General features: G+C 39.6%; 2 protein-coding genes across 2 annotated transcripts in view; one reads left to right on the top strand and one right to left on the bottom strand.

Moving 5' to 3' along the window:
* Nucleotides 1-3,531, bottom strand: part of LOC308070027 (pancreatic lipase-related protein 2-like) — a 182,092-nt gene extending 178,561 nt beyond the window's left edge. Inside the window, exon 1 of the mRNA XM_080403272.1 lies at nt 3,291-3,531. The gene's annotated coding sequence lies outside the window, so the exon portion shown is untranslated. The remainder of the gene's footprint in view (nt 1-3,290) is intronic.
* Nucleotides 1-27,705, top strand: part of GFRA1 (GDNF family receptor alpha 1) — a 149,814-nt gene that overhangs the window by 62,133 nt on the left and 59,976 nt on the right. The window contains exon 4 of the mRNA XM_080403271.1: nt 26,192-26,531. Coding sequence (XP_080259397.1) covers nt 26,192-26,531 — 340 coding nt within the window. The remainder of the gene's footprint in view (nt 1-26,191; nt 26,532-27,705) is intronic.

The raw sequence follows: 27,705 nt of genomic DNA, 5'->3' as shown, positions 1-27,705 counted from the left end.
TGCCTCTCAGTCTCTCTGCATACTCCACATTACAGCAGAGCCTGCTGAGTTTTGGTACTTACATTCTCATGAGGTAATGGAAGAACAGCATTACCTGTTTACTTACTGTAGCAGCTGAACAATGTAAAGTCTCACCGCACTTCATCCTAGTTACAAAATGTTACTCTACAGCAGTATGTTGAGTTTCACCTTCGGCTCTATACCTACTGTGTGTATATACGGCTGTCTCCATATGTTGATGCATTTATGCACAATAAGAACTGGCCTGTTAGATGTCGTTTTGGTAACAATGTGCAAATTTTTACCAGCAAAGTTTATTTTTTTAATTTTCATTCCAAATCAAGGATGGCTTAACTGAACAGTCCTTAAAAAAAAGTGGCAGCTGTGTAACCATGAGTTTTGATCATTGATGGAATTATCTCATGTCATGTCTCAGCTACAAAGTGGTTTGCCTTTTTTGGAAGACTGTGCTAGAAAATAAACACATCATGCCAAGCTGGGATATTGAAGAGCATGCTAAGAGAGTTTTTTTACTAATATTAGCATAGAAGAATATTAGTGACAAATAGGAATCTGATTAAATTCTTAAGAGTTGTTGTGGGATCCAAAGACACTGAAACAGTTTTCCCAGGTGCTAATGAACTCTGAGTATCTTTGTACTATTGAGGCTGTTTCACTTGTCCGGCACTCAGTTCTCTGTCTGTAGTTGACTGGGGCACTGATTGTTCTGTAGGTGCTGGAGCTAATATATAAAGACTACGGAGCAGACCTGATGCCATCAGACCTTTTGGCAGGGCATTGCCATCTACAGATGCTGCATTTTGGCTTCCAAACCCTTGCCTAGAGATACCCTTCCCCCAGCTCTTTCCTCCCTTGAGTTCTCTCACTATAATGCACATGTGGAAGGAAGTCATCGTCTTGGAGGTGTATTCTATTCAAAAAGATTTCATCTGTTTTTTTCAGAAGCCGTCTTGGATTGCATGCCATTGAGATTACTTCTGTGCAGTGCAGCACAAAGCTGAATCTCATCAATCTCTGTTTTCTTTAGTGTCCTTTTATCTTTTTTAATCTATACTTCAGGGAACCACATTTTAATAATGAAAAACATCACTGTTTATCAAAGTAATGTAGACAGTGACCTGGCCCTCTATTAACATTTGTAATATACTTAGGACTCAATTTAGACAAATTCATGTTACCTGCTTAGTAAATTAAGGTCCTATGACAGCAGAATTAATCATTCATAGTTGTTATTGACATAAGCCTTTCTGCTTTCAAAGAAAACATGTTAAAATAATAACTGATTAAAAAAAGTATTCATAAGTATTCATAAGAATATCATAAATCTCTGTATGGCAATGTGCCTAGTGGTCCATACCGCCTTGAAATTTCTAAATGTATGGTGGCTTAAGGACAGTATATATATGTTTTCTAAACTGTACAATGGTCATTGATTTTTAACGCATTTAGAATTATAACTCTTACAGCAAAGTAGGCTTAAAGTAGTGTTTGTCATGCTGTATAACATGTATTCATTTATGGTTTATGGATCACTGTTTTACCACTGGGAAGTGAAGTATTCAGCCTTTTTCAGGTTTGTTTCCTGAAAAAAATATCATGGCCATTTTAAGAAGGAAAGACTTAACTGGGGTAAGAGCTCATTTAAACTGTTCACATCTGAAGAAAATTAACCATGGCTTCCTCTGTAAATATTCCTAGGAAGTCTGTCAGACTGGGAACATGGCTTTGACTGATGAATCACTAACTGGATGAAAATATAAGTCTCAAATTTACTTGGGACACCATTCAAGACTGGTTGGGTTTTTTTTCCTCTAAAATACATGAAAAAGACTTTAACAATGCATAAAGTTATCTTGAAAGCTTTACTATAATTTGGATTTTGGGACCCACAGAAGAATAGTTCTTTTATTACTGCTTGGGACAATGTCTATTTATTTGCAATGTTAACTAAGACCTTGGGATATATCAAAATTTTGTATTGTGTTATGATTAAGAAATTACTGCAGGACCTAAGATTTCTGCTCAAGGTATCTCTTAAATACTTGTGAATACACAGGTTTCATATGTGGACTGCCCAAGTCATAAACACCTTTTCTGTGCCTGGACTCCATAGCTATACATTAAAACTAGAATGTTGACCCTCTGACATATTAGGAGGATAAATGATAAATGCATTAATATTTTGTGGTGATAGGAAGAAATCTATAATGATTAAAAAACCAGAATTACTCAAATATCAAATGTAAAAATCTGTGTTTACATCTGTTGTTTAGACTATGATTTGCGTGATTCAAATTGAATACAAACCAGATTCTGAAAAAAAACCCATAATGAAATCTCATCTTCAACTTGATAGATTTCATCAGTCTTTTTTGTTTTTTTCCATTAGCTTGAGTCAAGAGATGATTTAACTTTACTTTAAAACAACTGCGGGTAATGGGACAAAATAATCCCACAGGAAGATTCCAAAACTCCATGCCCTCATGGCGAACCCTGACTGCATTTGGGACATGCTCTGTGGGTGGGCAGAAGGGCTGTATAGCATGCAGAGCAGCCACTCCCTGCAGCAGCCTTCTAAGTGCAGGGTAGCACTGAAGTGTTTAGTGTCCCAACCTGATGTAATTTGCATTGGTTTTAACTGACACATTGCTTTTGCACTGTGACTTGAGGTGACTGGGTTTGTAGGAGCCTTGCTTTATGCCTTCCTGTGTTTGCTAAAGACAAATCACAGAATCACAGAGTGGTCAGGTTTGGAAGGCACCGCTGGAGCTCATCTACTCCAACCCCCAGCTAGAGCAGGCTCACCTTGAGCAGGTTGCACAGAGTCGTGTCCAGGCGGGTTTTGAATGTCTCCAGAGGAGACCCCGCAGCCTCTCTGGGCAGCCTGTGCCAGTGCTCTGTCACCCTCAAGGTAAAGTTGTTCTTCTTCATGTTCAGAAAGAACTTCTTGTGCTGCAGTCTGTGCCCGTGGCCCCTTGTCCCGTCACTGGGCACCACTGAAAGGAGCCTGGCCCCGTCCTCTTGGCACTCGCCCTTGAGATGTTTGTAGGCATCGACGAGCTCCCCTCAGCCTTCTCTTCTCCAGGCTAAGCAGCCCCAGCCCCTCAGCCTTTCCTCATACGGGGGATGCTCCAGTCCCCTCACCATCTTGGTACCCTCCGCTGGCCCCTCCCCAGCAGTTCCCCGCCTCTCCCGAACTGGGGAGCCCAGTATGGACCCAGCACTCCAGGGGCGGCCTCAGCAGGGCAGAGCAGAGGGGGAGGATCCACCTCCCTCCACCTGCTGGCCATGTTCTTCCTCATGCCCCCCAGGGTCCCACTGGCCTCCTTGGCCACAGGGCCACTGCTGGCTCACGGGCAACTTGCTGCCCCCAGAACCCCCAGTCCCGTCCCCGCAGAGCTGCCCCCCAGCAGGCCAGCCCCAGCCTGTGCTGGTGCCAGGGGCTGTCCCTCCCCAGGGGCAGGACCCTACACTGGCCTCTGTGGAACTTCATCAGGTTCCTCTCTGCCCAGGTCTTCCTGGACGGCATAGTAGGCCCCCTCTCGGCCCTCAAAAGAAAACATTTGCACAGGTGTATATGAATAGATGTCCTCTTTCTCCATCTGCACTGTCTTCTGGGGCACCATCTGTGCCCCTGGTGGCTCCATGCTTTCCCTCTCTTTTTATTAATCCTCTGCCATCCTAAGTAGTAGGGAAGTCTCATTCCTTGCATCCAGTTAATTTTTTAAACCTCTGTGGATAGAAACGTGCAATTATTCATTTTTGGCAGGCTAGTGGTTTGTTTTTGTAAGCTTTGTGCATCCTTTAGATCTTATCTTTCACCAGATCGCATTCAAGCTCTTTGTCTCTACCTTTAAACCTCAATTGCTCTTATACCCCTACATACATAATCTGCCCAAACTGCCTCTCCCCACGTTATCACATCCTTCTGTTTTGCTTTTCATCTTGTTCTTTTATATTGTCCTTTCCCTAAGCTGCCTCCTCTGCCTCCAAAATCTTCATTTTCATGCTCTAAACTCTTGTGCCTTGTCTTACTTGTCATTTTTTGTTTGTATCTCCAAGGCACAAAGCTTACCCAACTGTGTTTACTAAAAACCTGTTCAAAAAAGGGACTTGTGTGTATAATTATATGAATAAAAATAAGATTTTTTCATAGTAGTTTCACAATGTTGGTTTTTTCTTTTTTAATCGATCCAGATCGTATAATCAAAGTGTTATGACTCATGCTTGTCGGTTTCTGAGTTAAAACTGGTTGGAGGCAAGAAGAATGGTGCGAGATTTTAAAAAAAACACACCCTGTTAAGATAGTAAAAGAAAAATATTTGATAAATCCTTAGCAAAATGAAGAAAATCCTTCAAATCTATAACATAATTTTAGCTTACCCTAACGACCCATAATTTCCTTCTTCTGAAATGTGGCCCCATTACATTAATCAAATTGACATTGTCATGATATATTACACTCATTAAAAGGGTGATTCCGTTATTTTAGTTAGTTTACAATTCATGCTATATATCTAATGACAGTGCTGTACAAAAAAATGAGAATTTGGTGGGGTTTTTTGTGTTTCCCTTTGCCTGAGCCAAAACAGCTTCTGTTAACATTTGGCATTAACATCGTGCTGTATTGTTGCAACAGCTAAATGAAGCAATTTTTGAGTAAGACATATATAACAGTGGATACTACAAAATATTTTAAAAAATACCAAATAGTAATAGATCGAGCACCAATCTGTTTTATTGTCTGTTGCTTGCTTTCAGCTATTGTGCTGGAAACTAATTTGAATAAATGTTTCTTTTTTTCTTTCTATGGGCCAGATTCCTAACCCAAAGTTGATCCTTATAGCCATTTGTTTTTACCAACTCAATAAAGCTTGATAGATCTGTCCCAGTGAGTAATTCAAGTATGTATCCAGGATGATTACTGTGCCATGTGATATCCATGCTATCTTCCATTCAGGCAGCCAAGCTTCAAAATTTTCACAGGGCAGTAGTTGAATTGTTGTTGAATTGAGAAATTTAACTAATTTATTGTTTTCAAAGCAGGAGATTCATCCATTTGTTATTGTATTTCTGTGACTGAAAGCAGGATTTAATAAAGAAATTATTGAAAATTAGCAATGATTAAGGCAAATGCTTAGAAGTTTTTCTGGTGATTTTTCTGTCCAAGTTTATTTTCCACTAAAAAGAAAAAAGCCATAATGTTCAGATAAGGAATAATCTCTTGTTCAGCCTCTTACGATTTATGGATGTGTTAGGAATTTAAGAAGAGAAAGATTTCTGCAGTGAATCAGAACAGATGTCCACCTATTCCAGTCTGACAGCAGCCAATAACAGCTGCTTTCCAGGACATTTTTGTGCTTTTGTTGTCTCTGTTAAACTCCACTGTAGCAAGATAGGTGTGTATGTGGCATGGTATCAATTAATTTTCTGTTAGTGCAGGTGGAGATAAGACACGAAATGGTTAAAACTATTAAGAACTACATCTTGAATTCTTCTTGTAAGTTCAGTATTTGTATTTGAGTAAAGGCTCCTCCATGGGTGCTAGAACAGAGTTGCTCTGCAGCTTGATATATAGATTTCTATTATACATTATTTATGCAGAGAAAGAATAAACATCATCCTCATTTTGTCTGTGTAGTGCTTTAAGGGCTGTAGATTAGATTTCTTGTTCTGTGTTGATCTCTTCTGAAGATGGGAGGAGGCTATGAAATGAGACAGAATTTGACGTCTTTCAGTGGAGCAACAAAGTTACTCTTGAGTTTTGAGTTTAATTGCAAGCAGAGAATGTAGTTCATTGTATACTCAAATTACACTGAGCATTTTACCCTCAAAATTCATGGGAAACTCCTAGACTGGAAGCTTACAGTAAGTGTACACCATTGCTGCACACTGACACTGAAGTGTTGAAAGTGATTCCTTCAAAATTTATTTTGAAATATAATCTTCTGTTACTCTTTAAGAATGGTGGAGACGATCCACATATGAATCATGTTTATTACGTAACATTCAAGAAGCATTTGTGAATGAGGTACTATTCTGCCAGACTGCATGCAGACACCGCGTGCAAGATAAACCCTGTCCTGATGAACTTACGGAGTAAATCACTGGGATAGACGGAGGGACAAAGCACGCAAGCAGTGAAGAGTGAGAGCTGCAAGCACTATATTAGTTCTATGATTCATTGTTTTAATTTTATTTAAACTGCATGTTAGTGAAGACTTGGGTTTCTCTCTTAAACGTCCACTATAAATATGTTTAATCAAGAAAAAGGAAGTAGAATGAAAAGACAAGTGTGCCTGGCATTGATAGAAACCCTGTTTGGAGAAATTGTTCAGGAATAGTTCATCCATGTAAAAATATGATCCTTGTAAGACTGCCAAGGTCATCGAGGCCTGTGGTGATCTGATGAGTAAATGCTGGTCACGCCTGGAGGCAGCTTTAGCTTCTGAACTCAATTCTTCAAAAAATGTAAAACAGTTCTACAGAAAAGAATGTTTGTCATTAGCCTGTCAAGGCCAGTTCCTCCTTGTTTTCCTGGTGCCCTTTTCAACAGCAGTATACCCCGTTGTGTACCTGTCAGCTGTCCTAGATATGAACAAATGGCAGAAGTGCTGGTACTGGGTTGAATTCTGTCATTTGGGAGGTAGCTCAGCCAACTTACGGGATGTGAAGATGTGCATACATAGCCCTTTTTAACGGCAGGTCACCAGCAGCCTTTTATACCAGTCCATTGTGTTTGTGTGCCCATACTAATGGTTACTCCCAGTAGATTACAGCAGCGTGGCCACCTTAATGAGATATGCTGTCCTGGTGCCTGAATGAAAATATATGGTAGTTCAAGGTATTCATATATTCATGTAGAAACAGGCCAAAGTCTTTAATGAGAGCGGTACTGTTATTAGATTAATCCTTCCATTGCTGGTCCTCCACCATCCCTGCTGATTTGCCATCAATGATTAACATATGCAAATCCCCCAAATATTTGGTGCAATTCGAATGCATCTGCTGCTTTCCTAGTCGTGCTAGGTGCAGGCAAACAGTTCATAAAGAACATTTTGTTTATCACAGCTTCTGGGAAACTTTACTACACTTACTTTAGTGCAAATGTGTCTTCATTCTGTAGTATACCTTGATGTTTGAATTTGCAGATGATTTAACATCCCTTCAGCATTCATACTTTCTTTGATCCCCTTGCTTATTAAAAAATGCAAATCTAAATTGTATCGTATTAATGTGTTTCTTTGTGCTAAAGCTGTGGGGGGTTAAAATCCCAGCTTTGGTAACGTATTTGGATTCTTAATGTGCAAAGTGCAAAGACAGCTAGACTTTCTGCAGGCCATATTTTCTAATCAACTGTTATGAAAAAGATTTTTATTGTGCTTCTATTTCTTGCTCTCATGGAATTTACAGAAATAAAAAGAGTAATGGCTTCATTGTTATACAAAAAATATTTTCAACCATGGATAGATATCCTTATTAATTTGCTGCAATTTCTCTGAAATGACAATGAGGAATATTGGATGAAAATTCAGAAAAATACGTATTTTAAATATATGAAAGTGTTTTAGCTGGTTGTTTTGAAGTAAATAGCATTTTTTTTGTCATAGACCTAGGGCCTGGATTTTGTAATAGTAAACAGCGGTCACTCATTTTTCCAGTTAAATATAGTGGCTTTTAGGTACTGAGTACATCCTTTCACTATTAAAAAAAAAAAAAAAAGCAAATGCTGTAAAATTACTGATACATTTAAGGCCATTAAACTGCTCCTTATATTTCCTTTTTGCACAACTTGACCTATCTCTTTGCCCTGGTAAAAGCTTTCCCTGCATGTTTAATGGCTTTTTTTCTTTGTTACCGCTTGTTGTCTGAATTGCTTCTTATGCATCTGCTTAATATATTGGGAATTTGTGTGGGTCATTGTGATTTAGGATTCTACATTGCATAAAAATATTATACCAAAATGTAAAGCACCTGTGAGATTGGTTAAAAGAAAGTAGGAAAATGTTAAATTTCATTTGATGTAATGCTACGTTACTTCACAACTTCCTTTGCAGCAAGCTTTACATACAAATGGAGCTTTTCCAGCAGCAGTCCAACTATTAATGAATTTTACAGAAATATTTAGATGAAGACAAACTAGAAAAGCTGACAATTAAATGTTTTACAGAAAGGAAAAAAGTGACCTTAGAATTATTCTTAGGAAACAGATTAAATAGGGAAATTTTATGCAGGTTGTATATTTGTTGAAGCAGTTAATCCTTGTGCCATTTCTGCAGTGGCTGCAATTTTAGGACACGCAGATCCACAGTAAATTGTTAATTATAATAAACTGTGCTTCCTTTACTTTCCCCTCCCTGGTCCTGCTGCTTCAGAAGCCTAAGGGGTCCAGCTGTGGAATTGAGACAGCATGGTCCATCGTAATGTGGAGCAGCTTTCCCGTTACTAAGCTTATTCTAAGCTTTTGCAAACTTGGAGCAGAAGAGAACTCTTCTAAGAGCCATTCAAACATCGTAGTAGCTCTATCCCAACGCTTTAGTTTGCCTTGAAAACAGCTACTGATCAGGGAAGGGCAAAGTGCTTCATCCAGGAACTAGATCTCCTTTGTTTGTAGCAGGACTTTCCATCGTTTTGCATGTGGGAGATCGTTTCGTGGCTGTGGCCCTCATCTGAAGGTCATAGATTGTATTTGATTTGACATGGTGTTCCCTGATCTCATCTCTTACCAACTCCCTGTGACTCAGGCGCTGAATGCTGAGGGGACTGGCACTTCTTCCAGGAACCTTTCAGAAACGGAAACCGATGCTCCTGGCACTGTCCCTTTACTAGCTTCATGTGATTTTATAGATGAGTAGGAAATGTCAAGAGAGTGAGTTTGGAGCTCCCCAGGCTCTGGCTGACTGACAGCCCTGCAGGGATGGGGCTTTGGGGTGCTAATTAGCTCCTCTAGTCTAGTTGTTTTCACTACTTTCCTGAACAGATAGAAGAGGCCCTGTTATGTATAAGGCTCCACAAATCTAGTTTTGTTGAGGACAGATACTGTGAAAAAGTCCCTTGCTGATGTGAGTGTAAAGTACATGTTGTGGAAGTCCTTGGCTTACTGGATCCACAGCCACGTAGCACTGGGGATCATCACTCAGGTACCATCTTTGCTGTGGGCAGTGGGTGATCTTATTTGTGCTGTCTTGCTTCCAGTTGAGACTCCATCTGGATTTTGTGTGTTTCTTCAGCTTCACATTCTTCATAGCAGTAGCCTTAGCCACTGTTGTCCTAGCTGAAAGAGTTTGCCCCTGTGTTGACCAGAAGAGAGTTTAAGAGAGATTCCAGCTTCCTGCTCAGGAAAATAGGAAGATAGGTAAGTGGTTTCATACATTTTGAGACTGAAGGGGGGCATCCTTGTGGTCAGATACGATTTTAAGAGGGTAATGAGGCAAACAGTGGTGGGTAGGTTGTCCTAATCCGGTGGCTTTGTGGTCTCTTTTAAATAAGGACACTTTGCTCATAGCTTGAGGCTTAGAAGCTCTAGAGACGTGAGTGCACGTTGGAAGATCCTGTGTTTGCCATAGGTGGCTTCAGTTAATTTGAATAGGAAGGACATCCATTTATGTATTCGATCATAAATGAACCAACAATGATAACATTTTGGCCGACTGCTCTGTTTCAGAATCTGATTTATCAAGATGCTTCTGCTTTTTTAAGCTACTGTAGTGAGAGAAAGTCACCAGAAAACTGGTTTAACTTCTCAGTTGGGGTGAAAGTTTGTTTTCCTTCTCCAGAGTAGCAAAAACACAACCAAAACCTGCCAGCACCTTAGCCCTCACTTCCTGTTTCTATTCCTTGAATGATCTGTATGTATTTGAGATAAAAAGACTGATTTTTGACTTTGAGAACTACTGATAACTACTATTCTCTACTGATAAAAGATTGTCTAGAAAGTATTCAACATAACTTGGCAAGCAGTTTAGGAAGGCAATTTCAAGATGTTTGACCTGTAACATACAGTATATTATTACATGAAATGACACCAATAAAAAAAAAAAAAAAGTTAAAGATTTATATGTCCTTTTTAGTTTCAAGTTAAATTGCGTCTTGAATAGAAAGGAAGAAAAACATACAAGCTGAAGCTGTTGCTATACCATTAGCAATTATCTTTGAGAATTCATGGAAGAAAGAAGGGATCCCAGTGGGCTGGGGAAAGACTAACATAGTGCCTACCTTATTAAAAAAAAGGTATTTATACACACACATATATATATATACACACATACACATACTCACACACACATGTACCATCGATAAAATAAACCTAGGAGAAAGGCCCAGGGAATTATGATCCAGTTCCCAAACTCAGTGCTTGGAAGGATGATAAAATAGGGTATTAAAAAAATTGATTTAAAAGCATCCAGGGGATGTAAGGTGATAAGGAGGGTCAGTGTAGATTCATTAAGAACAAATGTCAAAGCAGTCTAATATCTTTTGTGACGGAGTGATTGTCAGTTGGTCTGAATTGTAGTATGTGGTGTTTAAGTTAGAGATTAGAGAAAAGAAATCTAAACTCAAGAATAACTAGGCACACATAATACCCTGGAGGCTGTAGCATCCCCTCTACAGGGAGATACAGACATTTTGCAAAGGATGGGCTCAGTTTGGCTTGCCACAGGAAGATGAACCAGATAGCCATTACAGGTCCTTCCAGCCTTGAATTTTTATGATCTTGCTAAAATTTCACAGTGCATCACAGGTTTTAAACTTCTTGGTAAAATACTTGGCAAGGGAGATTTCCTGACTTTATTCATTCGTGTTTGCAGTAGGAAGGCACAACGCTTTTCTGCCATTTCCTGTGGAAATTAACTGAGTTTTTTTCTCACACATTTACATACACTGTATGAATGTACACCGTAGTCTCTGGTGACTTTCATCTGCAAGCCATTTTTCATGTTCAGTTACATGTTTGTGTGATGGCTCACTACATGCAGGCTGTGATATTATTTTCAAATATCTCTTTAAATCAGCAAACCTCTGTGTCCTTATGGAGCCTGTTGGGTGACAGTGAGATGAGTGTGACTGTGAGAGCTCTGGCTATATGGATCAGATTACAAGATCATTTACTGGTTTAATCCATTTTTAATTGGATTTAAAAAGAAAAAAAAAAAGAAAAAAGAAAAAATCCACTTCTGTTTGTACTATACATTTCATTTTGTCCAGCATTTGAGCAGAAGCCCCCAAAATACAGAGTTAGTGTGTCACAGTTTCCTGTATTTGGGAGTTTTGCTTTTGCATCCCTTATTTATGCATTATGCAAGAGCATAAAACCATGAACTTTACCCACTGTATGCAGCTAAAACATAAAATGAAGTTTTGCTTTAATCTTCACTGTTACAGTTGTCTCATTCCTCTTATAAAATAATGAGTGAACGCACCCCATTTGGCTTAAAGCAACAGATCTATATCCAGTTAATTTGTGGATAAATATGGGTTTCTGCTATTGATGTTTCTTGATTCACACAAAGTGGTTTTATTAATACTGAAACATTATTAATCAATAGGTAGCTCTTTAAAAATACATCACTAAGACTAGCCAATTACCTTTAAGTATATATCAAAGGCGACAGAGCAATTTGACTTACGCTCATGGTCCATTAGAGAGTTCCAAACATTTTAATTATAAATATATTTTCATCTGCAATGAAACTTAGAAAGCAAATTTAATTCTGTCATTCTGGCCTCAGAAAACTAAAAAAACTCCAAATTGATTCTTCAGTTTTTCATTCAGGAAAGTACAAAAATGTACGTAAATTCATCTTAGTCTCCTGAATTAGAATTATATAAACTGTGTGTTATTTCATAGTTTATATATTAAGATAGTCTGCTCTGTAAGATCACAAAAATAAGTTGCAAAGACAGATCATGTCATTGCAGTGTATAGAATCATTGAATCATTTCGGTTGGAAAAGACCTTTGAGATCAAGACTAACGGTTAACCTAGGGCTGCCGAGTCCATCAGTTCAGTTCTGTTTGGTTTTGTAACACTGATTAACTCTATTGACTTTCAGTGAAATTGCATTACTTCCCTCTGTACCAAAGGAAAATCTGACCAAAGACCAAAGCATACAATCTATCTGTAAATCCTCACAAATATGTCTTTATTCACAGAATATAGGGTGTAATTTTGGCAAGCATGCAGTGTATTTTTTATACCTTGCTAAAAGTTTAAATACTTCTTTGAAATATAAAACTTACTCTGACCTATTTATTGAGTTACTACTGATTTTTCTGCTTTAAGAAAGGAACGTGTTGGCTGGAGTATTGCGTTGTGTTCTACGATCAGATGAGAAACTGTATATTTTCTTTTGAGATTATCATACCATTCTTCATATAAATTTCCTTATTTTAGTAGACTATTTCCCCTCTGGCTCATATCCCTCCATAATTACCCAGCATAAGCAATCTACGGAGGATAGAGCAAGGTGTAGCTGATTGTCATTCAATGCAAGTGAACTCTTTAGGTGAACATTAGTCACTCTTTTAGACACGTTAGCTTGAAGTGGAAGCAGTCAATTATAGAGTAGAGGCTTTATGGCTACATTATTACCATCATACTATTAGGTTTTCGGCAGTACCATTCTGTTTGATCGATCCGTGCCAAGACATTGATGGATAGTTTTGCTCTTCAAATGTCAAATATGTGGGACTTTTGTACTTTATTTATTTACTGGTCCGCTGCTGTACTGTGGCTGTCTCTCCTTTCTGCATCATTCTAGTTTTAAAAACTAATCATGATTCATTTTATTTGATGTTTTGGTGTTGATTTCAATAGTGTTCTTAATCTTTCTTTCTCGTGCTCTTGAAATTACAGAGGAAACTATACTATTGTATTGGATGTACACTTCATTGCATCCGTTAAATTTTCACAGTTGCACAAATGCTATGGAGGGCAAGAGTTGTTGCTGACTGAGAAATGCATGTGCATGGTGGTACCCAATGTGCAGTCAGTTTTGGGATTCTGTTCTCTCAGTGCTTCTATGTGTTGTGCTTGTTTGGAGGATTTGAAGTCTTTATTATTTTATGTGTCATATATGACAATAATTTTAAAACTCACTAATTAGGAGGACATTCATTTTAGTTTAGTGTTTGAATATCAAAATAATTGATTGTAGTGCAACACTGGTTTTGTCTTTCAGTTGATTTTACTTTATTCCTAATATATGTGCATTCACATATTTGTTAACATGTACACTAGATAAAAGCTAATGCATTCCATGTGTATTTTAGAGTTAAAAATGGAGCCAAGGAGGGTGTAAGCTGATGCCCAGCTCATGATAGCACTTAATCAAACGCTTAGTTGATTTAAATGGGTTTAAAGCACAGGCTGAATTAAGGCATAAATCCTGGATCTCGAGTTTCTTTAACCTTACTCCAGAGTTTATTGAAGCAAATGGAAATGAAAATACTGCATTCAGTGGGCTTCAGGCTGGACATTAAATAACAGACAGCTGAGGCATGGGGGTGGCACCTTGAGGAGGCGGCACACGTGCTACGTAGTTAACAGTGAAGACATGATACTTCGATTTCCTGCTTTCGTTTTTTTCAGGAAGAACTACATGTGTACATCTGGGGAAAAAAAAAAAAAAACAACAAAAAAAACAACACCAAAGTTGGACCTTTATAAGAGATAAGGAAAGGTAAACCAGACTAGCTGAGGGAGAGGGATCAGAGGAGGACAGGGGAAAGATCAGAACGTTGAGGAAAAAACAGAAAGAAGCTTGCTGTCTGTTGTGGCATAAGTGGAAGTGAAAGGTAATTTAGAGTAGATGGTAGGTAGTGGTCTAATTATTAGTGTGGTCTAATTTATTAAAGAACGTAATGATCTCAAGTTAATAAACCCCCAGTTGCATGTAGGTGACATACATCATACACAGCTGCCTTACCTTCATTTTTTACTGCTTTGTCTTCTGGACACACAGTAAGATAGTGACCATCATAATAATTATTAAATCTCTAAGTCAGTATCATTTAAGTTACTTATTTCCAAAGTAGCTTATTTCCCTTGTTCCATTAAGTTGACCTGCCTCGATTCACAAATCCCCTTGATTATGGGCTTTTGAAGTCTCAGCAGTCAGACTTGAGATGAAGTCAGCAGCAACACAGTGGCAGCAGCTCACATAAGTTTCCTGAAGCTGATCCGCAGCAAATCCACGAATAGTCAAGAGTTACCAGTGTTGCCCTCTTCACATTATGGCCAATTTATTTGTATTCGAGAGGATTGCATTGAGACCAACGGATACAGAAAAGAAGAGCAGCTGGTGGTGGATTAATGGAATGAGGCTCATATTGTGTGGTAGGTAGGCCGGATAACTGCCCCAAATGGTTTTCACGAGCAGCAGGGAGAGTGGGGGGCGATTCGGTGCCTCCACAGCTGCTGTGACTGTTGCCGTTCTCTGGCTGTATTGCTCTCCCTGCTGCCATTGCGGCAACCTCCGCCCCACCCCTACTGCTGCTGCCACTAATTGAGCAGCTGCCCCGTTTCTGTTACTGCTGCTTTCACTATGATTTTTGCCTCTTTTACTTGTGCTGATGTACTTTTGTCAGGACCACAGAGACATCTGTTTCTACCTGATAGGAGTTGCAGGAGAGCTTTAGAGAAGGTAGAGTTTTTCCTCTTGTGCTGGAGAGAGTCTCTTTCCCCACTCTTTGCTTTCAAATGTTTCCTGATTTATCCCATCAGCTGCTGTTGTCAGACTCGATTCACAATCACTTCTCCAGCCCTCTGTCCTCTCTTGATTTTCCTTCCAAAAGAGTAATACCACAGAATAAGCAGGATAATTTTTCTACTAAGGTTTTATATATTTTGACTCTTTTTTCAGGTTATAGCCATCAGGAGCAAGCTGCTGTCATAGATAAGCTAATATATACTCCTGCAGTAGACAGTCAATGCGTGTAAACCATCCCTACTTACACTGGTATTGCTTGAGGCTGGAGTAAGCTATGCTTCAGCAACTCTTGAATTAACAGGTTTTGTCTGTCTGTAGCAATCTCCTGAGTACAATTCATACAGTAACTCTTGGTCAATGAATTTTTTGGTGATCTCCTTTTTTTCTTTCTCTTTTTCCCCAAACCTGAGAATAAAATAACCTGAGTTTAGATATCTAGAAAGCATGACTTATGAAGAAAGAATTAGTAGATCAGGGAGGACTAGCTTAAAAGAAGAGTGATGGGAGAATGACAGTCTTCAAGAAGTTAAAAGGCCATTGCTAAGAGGAAAGGAGTAAAGTTAGGAAGGAAGCAGGACAATTATGTTGCAGGAAGTGATAGATTAGATACCAGGGAAAAAAAATAATGGGGTACATAGGGAATACTGGATAGCTGTTGAACAGGCTGTGGATTTACCGAAAAACAGGTTAGGGCATAGATTAGGCAGATAATTAAGGTGGGAAGAGGCTTTTGGAAGTCACTGAGATCCCACTCAAAGCAGGGCCAGTTTCCACCCTGTAGTCCTGCTATCCAAACTGTTTTTCCAACTTGGCTGCAAGGACTAGAATGGAAGACTGTATCAGAAGGCTTGCTCAAGTCAGTGTAAATTGACCCAGAGCTCTCCCTCTGTCCATGGAACCATTCATGTCAATGTAGAAGGCAGTCAGGCCTGATTTGCCTTTTGTATATCCATGCTGACTTTTTCATCACCTTCTTGTCCTTTATGTGCATGGATACAGCTTCAAAGGAGGGCTTGCTCAGTAATCATCCCTGCAACTGGGGTTAGGCTGACCTGCCTGTTATTTCCAGTATGCTGTGTGTCCTTCTTGAAGATACTCGTGACATTTAATTTGCTCCAGCCATCAGGAGTTCCCCTGACCACCAAGATCTATGGAGAGGAGGTCAGCCTCACAGGGACATTGGCAGATGCCTTAGCACTTTTGCATGTGTACGCTCTGGTCCTCTGAATTTGGGTAGGTCTAGGACAGCAGTAGCCAGATTTCGGTCTGGCTGTAGTTGGTCTTGCTGTGGGGCAGGAAGGTGGATTATTTTATGAAATCCTTGCAATGTTGCGATTCTAAGATAAAAAATGAATGCCAGCTTTATTGTGTATGAGGTCTTGTGTTTCTAGAATTTCCTTCCTGCTCTGACAAGCTCTCCTTCCTTGACATCTCCTTCCTCTGCTTGAATCTAGATGCTGCGCCCCGCTGAGGAGCATAGAGGAGTTCCTCCATTTATGCATTTGTCCATCTGATTAGCTAGATGGAGTTACCATTTAGACTTTTGAGAAAGAGTTTCTGTATCTCATGAAAAGAGTTGCCGTGGGCCATACTCACATCTTATTTTAAAAGAAAATTGAAAATCCTACCAGTTAATTTTTCCTTCTGCAGTAGTTGCTGAGCCTCTACTTGTGCTTTGTCCATGGACGAATTTCATGTGATGCTCAAATTTGGACATACGGATTTATATTTTTGCTCCTGGTGTTGGAGTTGTGACCATTTATATGTACGTTTATGGTGTAAGTTGAAGGCTTTATCAGCCATTTTCCTGTTGTGCCGGACAGTGTTCACATTCCCACCTTTGACCTCGTTCCCTTTGGTTCACCTGTTACTCTTTCATTTGAGAAAGAGTGTGGTTCAGCACATGTAAAAAGAACCGCTATACTCTTTTAATGTATCCTAAAACTTTCACATGTTCACTTCCCACATTTTAACAGCTTTATTGTCTAATGAAATGAAAAAAGTAAACCAGAAAAATACAGCTTTCTTGACAAAGGAATTCTTTTTTCAAAGTTGAAACACTCAAATATGTGTTGGAAAATTTCAAAATATTAAACTTCAGAACAGACCCTGTGTTTACATTTTGTAGCATATATTATGAACTGAGACTGAAATAGGACAGGGTACAAAAAAGTAATAATCACAAGCTAAATAATTTGCATAGGTACAATATATATAGTTAGTTCATGAAAATGCTCTAAAAATCCTCATTAACTATTTCGAAATCCAGTTATAGTTCTGAAGTTTTGTATGAAGAACGTTTGGATATTTTGCTTGAGCCTTTGTGAAAGTTCATTTCTTTTCAGTGTCTTTCCTCCTTCCATCAGACTTTCCATATCACACTGAGCTCAGATATCTGAAACGGAGCCTTGTTAGACAAAACCATTTAGATTATTTCTCATGCTTATTAATAAATAAGTTGCTGTCTTGTGAAAGGAGACATGAAGTCAAGTGGTATTGAAACTTTCTATGTACATATACACGTGTATACAGATGTGTCTGTATGCATATATATGAGAAAGATCTAGGCCATTTTAAAGTAGGAATATACTGCGCTGTCAGTGTATAGAATTGTATAACTCCTCTAATTTTGCTGCACCGATATAAAGAAAGCAAAAAAATTAATTTCAACAACAGAAAACTAGTGTGGTTAGAAAAAATACTATCTGCAGAGCCAAAAGCCTTTCCTCGTCTGAAATAACTACATATTTCAGGTTTCAATGTCAAAGCTAAGAGCATATCTGGCCCCTTCTTTTCTGTAACTGGCGTGACTTCAGGAATAAAGCAGTTAGTGAGCAGAGAAAGGACTTTGGAATTTCCTGCACTCCTGCTGCGTAGATTCAAATGCTAAGTTTAAATAATGGATGAAGCTAAGACTGTTATAATTGATCATTCTATGATTTATATGGAGTAATTATAACTAGGTTGAGGAAGAATTTTCAAAAGCTGGTTTCCTGGTAGTCAGAGCCATTAAATAACAGTGTGCTGCCAAAACAAAAATTAGGTGGGAACGTAGCCACAGAGTTCAGAATGTCTGTCCTCCACCTGATTTATAACTACCCTTATGATGACAGTATCAGTGGTATTTTATTAGGAACAGTAAGAGCTGTTTGAATTGTTTTTCTTATCTTTTGAACAGAACTCTGCATTGTTTTAAGCTTAGTCAAGCATAATAACTGGGAACTGCAAAAAACTAATGTATAACAAAACTAAAAGGTGCAAGAGGTTGAAAAGGTTAATTAAAAGTGTAATGATCGCATTTACTGAGACAGTCCAATTAATCACTTTATTCCAGTGGTCATGTGATACAGAAACCATTGCTTCAGATAACTGATTTCTAGTGCCAGCAGACATGGTCTGTGTTCATTAAAGTGTGTATTTTTTCGACAAATGGAAATTTAACTTTTAAGCTGCTTTTATTTATTTTAAAATCTTTTAAAACACTAGCTAATGTTTAACCCTGTATACTCACATGATACTTTCTCCAGCTGTATCCCTCTGATCTGTATGGGAGCATTGCCCCCTTGATACTTGTAGTCTTACAGCCCCACAGGAGGTTTGCTTACAGCTTAATGGGGTTGTAGGTACAGAAAAAATAAAGCACTAGAAATACATCATTATGTAACATGATCTCTCTGAAAACAGTGTATATGAGCAACAAAGTGAATTCTCATGTGTCAACAAGCACATCTAAATGTAATTTTTACCACGTCAACTGGAAAAAGGCAAAAAGAACCTTGAAGGATCAATTACAAGGGTCATAACCTTGTATTATCTGATTTGCTGTAATATTCACACAAGCTTTATTGGAATGGGACATAAATTTGAAAAATAGTGAGATTAGAAAGGACTGCAATGCAAGAGCAAAGAGATGGAAGCTTTCTCCTGGTTTATTTTGCTGGGGCAGCACTTTAGAGGGAGCCCATTATAAGCCGGAGAACAGTAGTTATGTTAACATGGTAATTAATCAAGTCTGAGGAAAAGAGGAAACAAGTTGTGAATTCAATTCTGCAGTAATAAAAAGAAATGCTGAAAGTTGCCCTGTAAATTGGCATGACTTTGGTAAACAGTCCCTCACTGTGTCTTGAGAACTTGTGTGCAGTAAATCACTTCTCATGGCAACCGTGTAGGTTTGAATATTTTCACAGGTTTATTCTGTATTTCTGTGTGTGCTAGTTCTTTCTCAATCCTATTGACTTAGTATTTAGCTAATAATAAAATACTGAACTGTATAACGTGAGAGCATATGCAGTAAGACATTTTCATTTTGAATATTTTAAGAGGAAATTAATTATAAGAACTCAGCTGAAACCGTGGCGATAGCCTTCTACATCACAGAACCAGCCTCTGACTCGGTACAGAGCATGAATTGTTTATGGAATGACTGAGATCACTCCCTTGGAAAAAAAATATATTCTGTATATGGTCCCAGTTATGCATAATCCATCCCTAATGCTAGTGCACTGCAGATGCATTAAAATGACATTTACACCCTAAAACTTTGGAGTAGAATTGAAATCATCGGTGCAGTAATGTGAGAAACAGTGACTGGATCAGTTTGCAACAATTGAAAGTTCCTTTGTTTATCAGCTTCTGGGTTTATTCATACATTTCTGCCTCCTCCATGAGATACCTTGGACAGAAGAAGTAAAAGTAGCATTAAAGAACCAAATTCTTGAACTTAGGTTATTGAAAATTCAGTGTAACTCTAGTGAATAAAATGAATTTAACTATGCTGGCATGAACGTAATGCAAAATTGCTGTCCTTAGTGCCACGTGGAAAATTAAGGACCCTGGCATAACCTTTCATTAGATTTGTAGCAGAAATGAAAGGTGATAGATCAGGATATTTCGTATGGGTAAAGGCAGAATTTCAGCAGCAGACCACAATGTTGTTAACAGAGGGGAGCAGGACTTACTCTTCCTCCCTGTTCTCATGCAACAAAAATTTAAACCAAGTCACTGTAGGGTTATAAGACTTTTACATAACTGTAAGGCCAGCAGATGTCTCTCAGCCCACCCACAGGGCACAGTCACCTCCGAGTTTCTGCTCTGCCTTTCCCCATTCTTCCCCAGAAAAGAATGTAAAGATCAAAGGAAATCTTAAGGCATCATTTTTTCCCTTTGTCATCAACACATATCCAGTGTAGGAGCTGCAATTTCTTGCAACCTTTATCTGCAGTGTCTATGAAATAGACCTGGAAATGGTCAACTGCAGGTGGCAGGTTTTAACGCTAAATGTAGATGAATTCGACTCAGTTTTAGAGCCCAGATCCAGTGGTGATCTTGGGCAATGCAGAATGCAGCACGTAGGGCATGTGGCCCTCTTAGGAGAATTAAACTTCCAGGAACAAAACAAGAGATAGATTTATCCACCTAAAAGTCAGGAGCCCCTGCATCCAGGTGATACCTAAAATCTTTAGCAGGATGCTCAGAATCTTTATGAAGTGCACAGGGGATACTGTGTAAAAACAAACAAAAAAAGAAACCACAAAAACAAACCCCAAACCACCACCACCACCCCCCAAAAAAAAAAACAACAACCAAAACCAAACAACCCAAAACACCAGCAAAACCTCCTGCACAATATATGTCTAGATGGACAATAAGAAATACAGAAACTGAGATTTGCTGGAAGACTCTGGACCTGAGGAGCCAGATTCACAGCCTCAGGCAGGTGCATCTGTGCACACAGCAATCAGTGTATGCTTCTGAGAGGAGAGCTCCACTGTTCTTTTAATGGGCATCGAGCAGAAGATGTTGTAGTGCTTTAATCATTAAATTAGTGCTCGGAATAGTCTTTAAGGAAGTGGGATGCCTTTACTCTCTGCTCTTCTCTATGGCCTGGGAGGGCACCCTATGGATTAAGCAGTAGCTTGGTCTGGAAGGAAGGGGAGGAGCCGTGGTATAGAAAGGGTTATTTTTTTTTAGAAGAGATGAGAAGAAGAGAGCACAAGTGGGATCACGCCTCTGCAGACTTACAATTAAGGGAGTCATCTTCGGGGGGGAATCCTGGCTTCCAGTCATTGCTCATGTGAGAGAGAGAACTCTCTCTCCTGGGTGCAGGCCAGAACTCAGCAATCTGCCTCCCGGGGAGAGCTCTCATCCTTGGGCTGAAGCATCATGTTCTCTCCTGTGTTTTGCAATATGCACTATTTCCCATGCACCTTGTTGAGAACACTCTACAATGAGGTGGTTGGAGAGCCCTTCTGGGAAAGGAGAACAGTGGTTCTGAATCTCCAGATCAAGGAAGGCATTGAACCAAAGTCTTCAAGATCCTGGCTGATGATTCATTAGTGGAGTTTCATAAAAACAAAGGCCAGGGTGCTTCGAAAAAGGCTTTGGGTGTAGCAGTTATGCATAACATGGTAGCTGAGTGAGGAACACTTCCAGATCACATCTGCTGGTTCATACTAAGCAATGTAAATGTTCTGGATCTCTATGGGGCTTGGACAGGAGACAGTCCTTACCTCCTCAAGTAGAATTATGGGTGCTTTCAGAAAAGATTCCTAGGGACCTGTGGAAATTGTGTTATCAAAGACTTAAAAGACTGACCAGGAATGTATAAAGTTCCAGCTTTGGTCTCAAGAACCTAAAGTCTCGGGTTTGGCAGTGTTGTTTGTTTAGGTCTTTTGTTGTTCCAGCCCTGTGTGTGCCTTTCTACACATGGGAGTAAGTCTCATCCTTGTCACCTGGTGCCATCAACTGTAATTTCAATATGCCCCTTCTTGTATTTGGTAGTACTCCGAAAGTCCTGGTTATAGCTTGATAATGTATTAATTTTAATTTGAAAAGTAGACCACCTGCTTATGATTATTGAAAGGGTTTGAACTAGGCCTGACAGTTCTCTAAATGCTTAGTAGAAGACAAGTAGAACCTCAGAATAATCTGTGCGTCGGCCTCACCATTTGTCAGGGATGACTCATTTTTAATCTGCCATTTGGGATTAGGAACAATTTGTCCAGGAAAATGGAGTGTTTATTTGAATCCATTAAAATGCAGATGACAATGTCTTCCATGCTTTCCTTCTGTTTTGTAAGAAAAGCAGATTAAAAAATGAGTACTTCAGTGAACTACCTAGTAGCACTTTAGTTAAAGTGAGATCATGGTTCTCTTCTCTGTTTTGGTCAGGTTTTGGTTTCTATATGCCATATTCTACACCTGTGTTGGAATAGGCTCATACCCATGTGGTCACCTCTATCAGTTTGTAATTTTGCCTTCTATCACATTAACATTACAGCATTCCCTTCACTAAAACTGCTAGAAAACCTACTAATGATAATTACTTGCAAATAGTAATGGTAATTTTAATGGCAACATCAGCAACTTGCTTTTTATATGCTGTAAGAAAATTGAAAACTAAGTGTCCATTTTTACTGTGAAATAAGAATCTTGTAGAACAAGTTTAGTCCTTTTGCTCCTTCCATCTAGTGGGAGCATGACTGAGAAGCTCCCAATACCCATTGAGAATCCCTCCTTGTGCACCATGGGGTTAACAGGAGTTGAAAGACAGCCAAAGGCTCAGGAGGTGCAGAAATGAAATAGAAATGGAAATGCAAGGAAGTTGAAAGATTAAGAGGATGAAACATAAGGAAGATCACACGGGGCAGAGGAAGCCCTATTAAAACTTTAGAAACATCTCTGGATAAAAGACTGGAGCATTTGGCTGGATGCTTTCTGCTGCCGCATGGGAGCTTGAGTCCGGAACTGTTCTGCAGCTCTAACAGTGTTGGGCCGGGGTGGGGATTTTCAAGAGAGAACAAATATGAAGGTGGTTACACCTTATACTATAACACAGGGCCTGCATTTTCATCAGCAAATTTATCAGTTTATCAGAAAAAACATCTCAGCTGGCATGCACGTGTTGGTGACCCACGTGGAGGCAGGGTGGTATCAGTAAGCCAGTTACTGCTGCCCCAGAGATTCTGCAGATGGAGTACAGCAAACCGCTTGCCAGGAGGGTGTGTTTGGGCATCCTCATGCCGTGGGCGTTAGGAGCTGCTGCTTTCCCACCAAGGCAGTGGCTCCTGGCGCTGGCCGTGTTCTGCCGTGACTCTGCCTGCACCACATCAGGGTAGCACCCACGGCAGCAAAGCGCCTTCGGCTACGGGTGTCTTCTGCTGGGAGGTGGCGTCCTGGTGTTGGCAGATCCGTGCCGTGGGTGGGAACCGGTGCCTTGCACACAGGCACGAGGCATCACTTGCTACCTGCCTGGAAGTAACAGACCTTGGAGTCTGCAGTAATTTGGCAGGAGTGGAGAGCTGCATGGTTTGGCAGAAATGCCCAGAATGGGCCCAAGGCAAAGCAGACTTGGGAGAGAGGAAGCTCGGGGTAGGAAGGTGATGGTGGTGGCAAGGAATTGCTGCTGGTTCCAGGCTGCTGCTCCGACCACTCTCAATCCATATCCAAGTGCCCCAAGAGAAGGGAACTGAAAAAGGATCTCCTTACACAAACCTTTTCCAAAGGATGCTGGCAGGAAAAGTAGCTCTGGAATAGATCCATTTGCTCTTAACGTAGTCAGTACCTAGTACGAGCCAAACTCCTGCCTGCCTTAATAATTCAAGCTTTGCAGAACAGAAGGTGGGTGAAATTTTGACCTTATATATTACTGCTGTGTAAGTAATCCTCAGAAACACTCTTAGCATTGTTAACTGTTTGTTGTTACCACAGGACCTAGGAATAATTATGTGCTACTTTTTCAATAAAAATAAAGGATAAAGTGTCTTCTGGATTGTAAGTTTTACATTAAAATGTGATTTAAAAGCTTGGAAGAAGTTGGCATTAAAGAGAACAGCTGGTTTAGACAGTCCTTTTTTATTCAAATGCAGTTGATGCATCTCTCTTATATGTTGCATGTTATTCTTGTTTTTAGAAGGTAAAACTAATTTGTGTAATGTGATGATAAATATGCCAGAAACAGTATCTAGAGACATATGTATCAAAAGAGAAAAGGCAAGTGGCGTGTTACAGCCAGGGCTATTTCAAAAAACCAACACCAGAAAAACCTGGTCCATGTACAGAGTAGAAGAATGTGAGTCTTGGGTAGATATTAATTGCATGAAAGATATGAATATGTATAACGATTGTTTGTGAACAATGTGCACCTAATTCAACTTTCATCCAAGATCAGCTTTCACTGCTTTTTGTGCTGTCAGTGAATTGGCTTATGCTCTGCTTTTTAAAAAGATTGATTGACCTGTCTCTCTTGATTTTTGAGGTGTTCATGTTCATGGTGCTTTTTAATTCTGTAGCAGCATTTGTTACATTTTGGACCCTTAATGGAAAACATGTATATGATTATTGGCAAAGAGTTGCTTTATTACACCTTGGGTGTTTTTTTTGAAAGCGTGCTTTACAATATATTGTATAGTAAGCTGATGTCTGTTTGTATTGCAATGCCTCATTCGGTGGTCTTCCACAGAATCTTGTTTTAAAGAGTGGAATTCAGCAGTTGACTCCCAGGCACAAATAACCATGTAATTACTCTGCAATCACATAGTAATTAGTATGTACTATTCACATATTGCATAATTATATGCCTTGCAGATTACATAGCAATTATATTTGTACTAAACATATAATTCTATATACTGTATAAAAAAACTTTGAGAGTTCATAGTTAAGATTATAGTTGTACGTTAATGAATTACAACATTTTATATAAAAATGTTACGGTTTTATGAGAGGGTTGAATTTTGGACATCTCATCTCTTCTGCATCTGGTGTTGCTTCAACTGTGGTAGGCTGCTATTATAAGAAATGCTTGGCTCTGTTAATTTATAGTCAAATGTTGCATGTTTATAATTTTGTAATTTATGAAGATAAGAAGGAAAGAGTTGCAGTTTATTGTGCAAGAAACTGAAAATGGGAAGGACTTGGAGTGTGAACGTTAAATGTCCAAAGGTTAAATGTACAAACCCACTGAATGTAGTTACAGCATATTGCTAGAGTGAAAAACAAATCTAGTGCTACTTATGCATTGCATTATTTCTGGGTAGCTAAGATACATGCGATAGTAGCAGGTGATATATTTGTATAATGCTAAGCGTGTGTTAGCATCCAAGGCCTGTCTTGGGCACAGTCAATTCAAACAAGCGCAGTGCCTCATGTGCAGCATGTCAGCCATGCTGTGTCATCTTTTCCTGCCACGGAAAAAGAGAATTGGAGGCACAGTGGCAGAAGAACGGAGAGGAGTGGTATTGAGTTGTAGAAGCGCTTTGAACAGAGTTTTTGGGAATAGGTGAAAAATCTAGGAAAAGAGCTTTTTTTAAGAGGAACTTAGAGCTTTAGATAGATTGAGATGTTTTATCTTTGGCCATCCCCCCTAAGAGGTTGCTGCAGAATTTAGGTATTTGCAAAATGTTTTGTTCAACTTGCAAATTCTGTAGCAATGGGAGGTTAATGTATTTTCTCGGATCTGTGATGTTGACTTTCCTAATATCGAAAACAGCATTATAATTATTCTTAATTGAATTTTGCATTCTAATGCTAGTTGCCTTTATTTTCAAGCAAAGCGTATATTGGGTTTTAATATCTGGATAAAGTATTGCAACATTAAATGTATAATTATAGTCTTAACATTTATCTGAATTTAATTTTTTCTAGAACTTCTTGTAGCGTGTGCATGTGTGTCTGTGTGAGAGACAGACATACTCCTTGTTTTAAAATGTTTCTTTCCTAGTAATTTGTTAATTCTACATCAGCTTCTTCAAAGCTTGTAAACTTCATAAAACTTCCAGGGCTCAGATGGCATCTATAGATCTTATAAAAGTGGCTTTAACTAAGCATGGAGGTTATTTATAGGCCCTGTGTGGGTAGCCTCACAGAGCCCACAGTTGTGTGGCTGCACCTGCTTTCCCTCCTGTCTGGGTGCTTTACCTCAAAAGCTGTAGTAACAGGCACGTGGCTTTTACATTCTGCAAAGTATGCAAATTACATTTCAGCGTTGTTACCCAGTGTGCACACTAAATGTCATTTATGCTGTTCAAGGAAAAAGTAAAAAGTATCAGGGCTTTATCAAGCCAGGGTTAGGAGCCCACGTCCTCACTCCGTTCTTGCGTGATGGGCCAAATGTATTGCTTCCCATTTACCAGTGGTTTTAACAGCTTTTTAGTGAGGCCAGGGCTTACCCAATGTTCATCCTGCATGTCCGCTACCATGAAGATGAAGTGTAGCCTGCCCGCTGTAATCATCATTTATTTGCCAGCGTTCTGATCTTAACACATGCCTGTGCTGTCGTTCACCCGTTAAACCATTACCCTAGGAAACGTGAGGAGTGAGTGGTCGCAGTTGCTGGCGCTGAAAGTTTTGTGTGTAACAAATACGTAACCAGGATCTCATTAACAGTGAAATGAACGCAAACATCAAACCACAATATAACTGTGACGCATTTCTTACTGCTGTTGTGTTGTTTTTTCTAGTGGAGCCAGTACTTTCAAAGGGGAACAATTGCTTGGATGCAGCAAAAGCTTGTAACCTAAATGATACCTGCAAGAGGTTCAGATCTGCTTACATAACCCCCTGCACCAGCAGCACGTCTAATGAGATCTGTAACAAGCGGAAATGTCATAAGGCCCTCCGGCTATTTTTTGACAAAGTCCCCCCAAAGCACAGCTACGGGATGCTCTTCTGCTCCTGTCGAGACGTAGCCTGTACAGAAAGGAGACGGCAGACTATTGTTCCTGTGTGTTCATATGAGGACAGGGAGAAACCAAACTGCCTGAATTTACAAGAATCCTGCAAGAAGAATTACATCTGCAGGTAAGATAGCACATGGCAGGGGAGTGATTGATGAGGTACCAGAGAGAACTTTTTGGTACTGCTGGATTTGCCCAAGGGTCAGAATATCCACTAGGGAAAAGGATGAGTCAGGGGAAAAAAGCAAAAGCCTAGGACATCCTTAACAGAGCAACAAGCCTGCATCTGGTCACAGGGTGTGCCTTCTCCAAAGATGCTACTCCCTCGCATCGTGGAGGAATCCTTAAATGCCTGGTTTAATTTTTACGGATTTTTTGGTTGGAAAAATTTTCATTAGGTGTCTCTATGAAGTGTCTCAGAAAGATTTTTATGTCCCATTAGTTGCAAGGGGAGAATAAAATTGTTCATTGTAATGGGATTTATTTTCATTTGATCTTACATGTGAGCACTAATAACTGGATACAAGCCACGTGTTAGATTTCATAAATGCTCACAGTGCACAGAGTACCCATGGGGTTCTTCATTGGAAGAAAAGGAGTCCACGTTTGCAGACTAGATCCCATTATCTTTGCAGATCTCTTCTGGCTTTGGAATTGTTTTATCTCCCCGCCTCCCCCAACAGGAGTGCTGGGCTGGTACAACTGGGGGGTCATTGATTCACTGACCTAATTCCCGGCCTTTCCTCTGGACGTTGCTTGTAGGGCACTGCTTCACAGGGCACCCCGCGTCCTTTCACCTTCACCGAGTTCCCTGCAGGGTGTCACACAGCTCTTACTCAGTGCGATACATCCATACATACACACTCCTCCACCCTTAGGAAATGCTTTATTCCTACGTAGCACTGTGTATGTTTATATTAGAATGTTGTTGTGCTAATGTCATATTTATGAAGTTATGCCCAAGACACTTGCTCATTTCTAATGTGTCAGTTCCTTGCAGATTATCCAATTCTAGCAAGCAAGGAAATAAACACTATTGTTAAATGTCAAGGACACTGAAGATATGATATCAGTCTTAATAGGTACTTACATGTGCTGGGTAAAATATTTACTTTGAAGTTTGTTTATGAGACCTCCACTGCTGATCTCAGGTCTTTAGCCCTAGCAACTCCAGTGTGCCCGAGCGTTGTTCGGAGGTGAGGAGGTGAGCAGCACCCTACCCTCGGTGACTCAGAGGAAATCTGCAGCTGGTTTCCTGGTGACCCAAATCAGAGCAGATTTATAGTAGACCAGAGTTC

Source organism: Falco punctatus, assembly GCF_963210335.1.
Source record: "Falco punctatus genome assembly, chromosome: 9".
Taxonomy (NCBI): domain Eukaryota; kingdom Metazoa; phylum Chordata; class Aves; order Falconiformes; family Falconidae; genus Falco; species Falco punctatus.
Note: the sequence above shows the minus strand (reverse complement) of the source record. Positions and strands in the feature narration are given on the sequence as shown.